We start from the raw sequence: 5,000 nt of genomic DNA on the forward strand, positions 1-5,000 counted from the left end.
AAATTGACTGAGTATGCTTTGCTATGCGGTTTCATTACAAAGTAATTTAAAATGTTTGCTATTGAATCCATTTTTTCTTATGTCATTATTATAATATACAATTTTATCATTATATTATGTAACTAGTTAGTTTCAATTTATCATTTGTTTAATAACTTTGCATTTTAGTCTTGTCAGCTTATGATTTTTTATTCATACTATGAATTTGTCATAATCAACTAACAGTTTATGACCTCATTCAGTATCATATGATCTCCATAACAAATTAAAATAATGTTTTATGTGGGCTGATATGATTTCATGAGCGAAAAAATGTATGCATGAGAGTAAATGTTTTGTCATGTAGGTCTGATACGGTTTTGAATTATTAAATTTTTCCTTCCATGTCTTGTTGTTTAAAAGATTCATTCTCATTCATACATTTTATTTAAGTATATATTAAAACCAGCTCTGTTCACTGACCCTGTATGACCTCGTGACCTAACCCTTTTTACAGACCGAGAGCCCAGGACCTCCCCAGCAACCGCGCCATAGGTCTACGCTGGTAAGTGCTAGGAGACGCCGTTTTCCTCGGAGATGTTTACTGTGGTAGAAATGTTGTTCGTTTTCTGTGGGATATAGAAAATGGGCATTACATCTGATGTTTCATATTTAATGATTTTTTTTCTCACTTTTCGGGAGTCGGGATTATAGATTGTGTGTTGGAGAGAAAGGTTTATTTTTTATGTACTTTTTCTGTTTTCTGTTCTGACCATAGTGCTCTCGGTAGTTTAATACTTTTCATGCATATTTGTTTTTGAAAAATGTAGCATACGCTTTTTAGCTAGTAGGCTTGTCACTGCATTTACCTAAAGAACTTGCAAACATCTAGCCCATTCTAACCAGCTGCTTTATAGCCGGATACATATATGCAACCTAACCAACACAAGTAATGGGATAAAAACTAGGAATCAGCATGAACAATTCCACAAAGCAATATACATGATGAAATTCACTTGTCCGGCATCCGTTGCTCCGGCATTATCGAGGGCTCGGGTCTTTTCTTTGAATTTGGCGGGCAAATGTTACCTGCAAACTAATGATCGCTGTTTGGCCAACTGTGACGCCACCAGCATCCCATATTGTTTACGTTTACCACGTCTGATTTACAATGAATAATGCTTGATTGTTGGTGTATTGTTTTGCCATTTATTTGCCACGGGGTTCACTTGTTCGGAACCCCCATCCTACACTGAATTAGGTGTGGTCATAAAGTCAAAAGCTTGCCGGAAAGATTTATGTTGCCATCTGACATCTTCAGAATTAAGCTATTTTCAAGAAACACTCCCAAAATCAAAACTGTTTTGTGGAATTATTCCTTCAAAAGGGCGGGTTAGGCTATGTAGACTATTAACCATAAGGCACCAGGTGCTAAATCTAATGCCGGAGTAGTGGAGGATGTGCACAAACACCAGGTAGACGCTAAGCACTAACCTTAACCTTTGTTGCCGTCTCACAGACCCCAGACAAGGAGGACTGGGAGGCAACAGGAGAAGAAATAACAGAGGTAACCTTCCTGATTTTGGTGTGTGTGTGATTGCCCCTTCTTCATTTTTTGTTGTTGCTTTTGTAGTGAAGCCTGTTTTTATTTCAAGGACCTCTCTTTAACTGTTAAAGCATGGTTACTTACAATGCTTAACTGCTAGACCTATGTATAGTTGTTTAGTATTTTTATATGAGGAATGTTTCTGTACGAAGATGATGTGATATATATATATATATATATATATATATATAATATATATATATATATATATATATATATATATATATTATATATATATATATATATATATATATATATAAAACATCATGTTAAGTGCATTCTCGACTGAATGTCTGCATAAAGGTTTCTTTGTGTACACGTGTGTAAGGTTTAGGTACTGGTAAAGAGTATTCTGGATATCAGTATCGTTTGTTTTACCCTTTTAAAGAGTGTCGTATTTTTTATCACACACAAACAAACAAACACAAGCACAAACACAGTCCATTTCCTGAGACACCCACACGCATACAATTCAGAATGCACCGTGCTTTATCTGAGCAAAAAAGACACCACACCACTTTGCACTTATAATTAGCCCTTGGCAGGGCCGCGCCACACTAGATACCACGCCCTTGTAAGTAGCACACTTATCTGTGTCGACAGACCTGGACCCCCGCACCCCCCTTGCCACCCGAGCAGAGGCAGCAGCAGCAGTTCCCACAGCAGGTAAGCGCCCATAATCCTCTCTCTTCTCTTGTTCTTTCTCTTCTTCCCGCTCTCAGTTAATCCCCCCTCTTTTATTCGTTTCTTTACCATTTTTTCTTCCCTTTTTTCATTTTTCTAGTCCTCATTTCTCATCCTTTTCCATTTTCTTCCTCTTACTCTCGTTCCTCTCCCCCCTCGCCTACTCCTCTTTGTCTTTTCACCCCGTTCCTCCTCCTTCCTGTCCTAACTCTGTCGTTCTTCTGTCTCTGTTTACTTCTCTTCCCATTCCACTCCGTTCCTCTCACTCCTGAGGAAAACTCCTTTCGCTTCTCGTTTCTTCTCCTCTTGCTATCCTTCTCTCTCCTTCCGTAATCCCGTCCCCCCTCTTCTTCCTCCTCCTTTCTCTCTGCCTCTTTCCTCCCCTCTTTCCTTGTCATCATTATATCCTTCAAAACTACTCAAAGGACTCAGTCAACAATGCCTCTTGTTAGACTCGTAGTACCGGATTAGACATTTAGAGCTGGTTAGTTGGCTCATTGTAGTTCAGAGTTGTTATTTAGGAGATGTTTTGTTTGTTTTTTCTTTATTCTTATTCCCTTTTCTTCTTTTTCCATCTCCGTAGCAGCTCTGAGGTCTAACATGAAAGCTTTATATAGACACTCTTTTATGATGTGTTCGCGGTTTTGTGTGTATGTTTTCGAATGATTCTGTGCGTTTTTGGATGTGTATTTTTGTGTGTGGGTTCCTGTATGTTATGTGTGTGTGGGTATACTTGTATTTGCATTTGTATGTTTATGTAGGTTTTGTGCAATGTACCACATTCATTCATTTTGCGGTGCCACATAACGAGATCCCTAGTCATTTTTTGTCGTTTTCTTTATCCATATATGTACTGCTGGTTAGTATTTGCCACATCATCAAGAGGAATGATTGATGTACTTTGCCCCAACAGATGGTGAACTTGACCACATTAAAAAAAGCAGTTACCATTCTTGTAGCTCTGTCCTTCTCTATGTTACAGTTCATGCACGGCATTATTGGTTTGTTTCCTGGTAGCTTAGCCCTATATTTGCCAGTGAAAATGACCCACCCCAAAAGCCTTTATCAAAGCCAAGTGCATGAGATAGAAAGATTAGCCTTTTCCCACTTGCATGAATCATCTGCGCATGATTCAGGTTCTTTCAGCCCCCCACCCCTCCTACGCCCCGACCCCCCTCGACTCTACCCGAGCCACATACTTCTTTTTGGTGCTGATGGGCCCTCTTTACATCCATTGTTCACCCTTACCTCCCTCCCTCCCACCAGCCGAGCCCCAACCACCCCCCGGGCCCACAATCTTACCAACAACAGCAACAGCAGCGTCAGAGGCCCTCCGCGATGGAGGACAGGCGAAAGCGAGACGCCGTGTACCTAGAGGAGCAGCAGGGCGAGAGAGGCCCCTCGAACAAGCCAAAGAGAGAGAAGATGGTGAAGCTGCACATCCCTCCCGCCGGGGACGCCTCGAACGACCTCAGCGACGGCAGGAGCACGACCACCCCCACCTCCCTCTTCCCGCGGAGGAGGCGAGAGAGGGACGACGCCGACGAGGCGGAGGAGGACGAGAACAAGCCCCCGGAGAAGCTCAGCATCAGCTCCTTGAGGAACAGGTGGGAGTCGAAGATCCAGGACGAGAACGAGCAGAAGGAGAAGAGGAGGAGCCTCATCCTGAAGCAGCAGGGCAAGTTGGAGAAGGAGAAGAACGAGAAGGAGAAGGAGAAGGAAAGGCAGGAAGCAGAGAGGGAGAAGCAGCAGAAGGAGAGAGAGAAACAAGAACAGGAGAGGAAGAATCAACTGGAGAGAGAGAGGCAACAGAAGGAGAAGGAGAGGCAGCAAGAGAGAGAAAGGCAAGAAAGAGAAAGGGAGAGACAAGAGAAAGAAAGAGAGAAACAACGAGAGAGAGCAAGGCAGGAGAGAGAGCGAGAAAGGCAAGAAAATGAGAGAGAGAGGCAGCGAAAGGAGAGGGAAAGGCAACAGCAGGAGAGGGAGAGGCAAGAGCGAGAGAAGCGCGAAAAGGAGAAAGAGAAGCAGAACAGAGAAAGGGAGAGGCTGAACAAAGAGCGAGAGCAGCAAGAGAAAGAGAGGCGGGAGAGAGAGGCGCTCAAGGCCAAGCGGGAGAAGGAGGCCGCGAGCGAAGAGAAGGAGCGGCAGAGGGAAGGCGAGGAGATGCCCAGGAGGAGGAGCAGCTTCCTGGACGAGGTGCAGCTGCGGAAGGTCAAGAAGAAGGAGGAGCCGATCCAGCCCAAGAAGGAAGTCAGCATCCTCGACCAGGTGCAGCTGAGGGAGGTAAAAAAGGAAGAGAAACCCGCCAAGAAGGAAGAGAACTTTCTGGAGAACGTGCAGCTAAGAGAGGTAAGGAAGGAGGAGCCGCCGAAAAGACAAGAGCCGGCCGGAGACAGGTACAGCCTCGATGAAATAGAGAGAAAGCTAAAGGAGCTCGAAAGAAAGCAGAGTGACCAAGCCCAGAACAAGCAACAGTCAGACGCCCGTGTATGTATTTATTCTGACCTCGCGAGCACTGATGCTGACCTTGCTTCCCCTCAACAAAAACGTTCTGGCCAAAAAACGTTTTTTTTTTTAGTCCAAAGGCTCTTTTATACTGTGCTCGTGGACACGCCAGGCTATTTTATTTACTGATTTCTTTTTTCTTTTGTGTGTAGTAATCGCAAACAAAACTAACGCCATGCTCTGTATCATCTTTATTATTATTATGTTTCCATTTCAGTTTATTAAT

At 43.4% G+C, this 5,000-nt stretch overlaps 1 protein-coding gene across 9 annotated transcripts in view; it reads left to right on the plus strand.

Moving 5' to 3' along the window:
• The window catches only part of LOC119595109 (trichohyalin-like), a 121,534-nt gene that overhangs the window by 94,154 nt on the left and 22,380 nt on the right, over window positions 1-5,000 (plus strand). For 4 of the 9 annotated variants that reach the window (XM_037944257.1, XM_037944261.1, XM_037944263.1 and 1 more), the window contains 2 exons: window positions 497-544; window positions 2,189-2,251. In XM_037944257.1, coding sequence (XP_037800185.1) covers window positions 497-544; window positions 2,189-2,251 — 111 coding nt within the window. Of the gene's footprint in view, window positions 1-496; window positions 545-1,498; window positions 1,547-2,188; window positions 2,252-3,535; window positions 4,757-5,000 lie in introns of those variants that run through there. The other 5 variants (XM_037944258.1, XM_037944256.1, XM_037944255.1 and 2 more) reach the window with 5 other exon arrangements.

This window comes from Penaeus monodon, chromosome 35, assembly GCF_015228065.2.
Source record: "Penaeus monodon isolate SGIC_2016 chromosome 35, NSTDA_Pmon_1, whole genome shotgun sequence".
NCBI lineage: Eukaryota > Metazoa > Arthropoda > Malacostraca > Decapoda > Penaeidae > Penaeus > Penaeus monodon.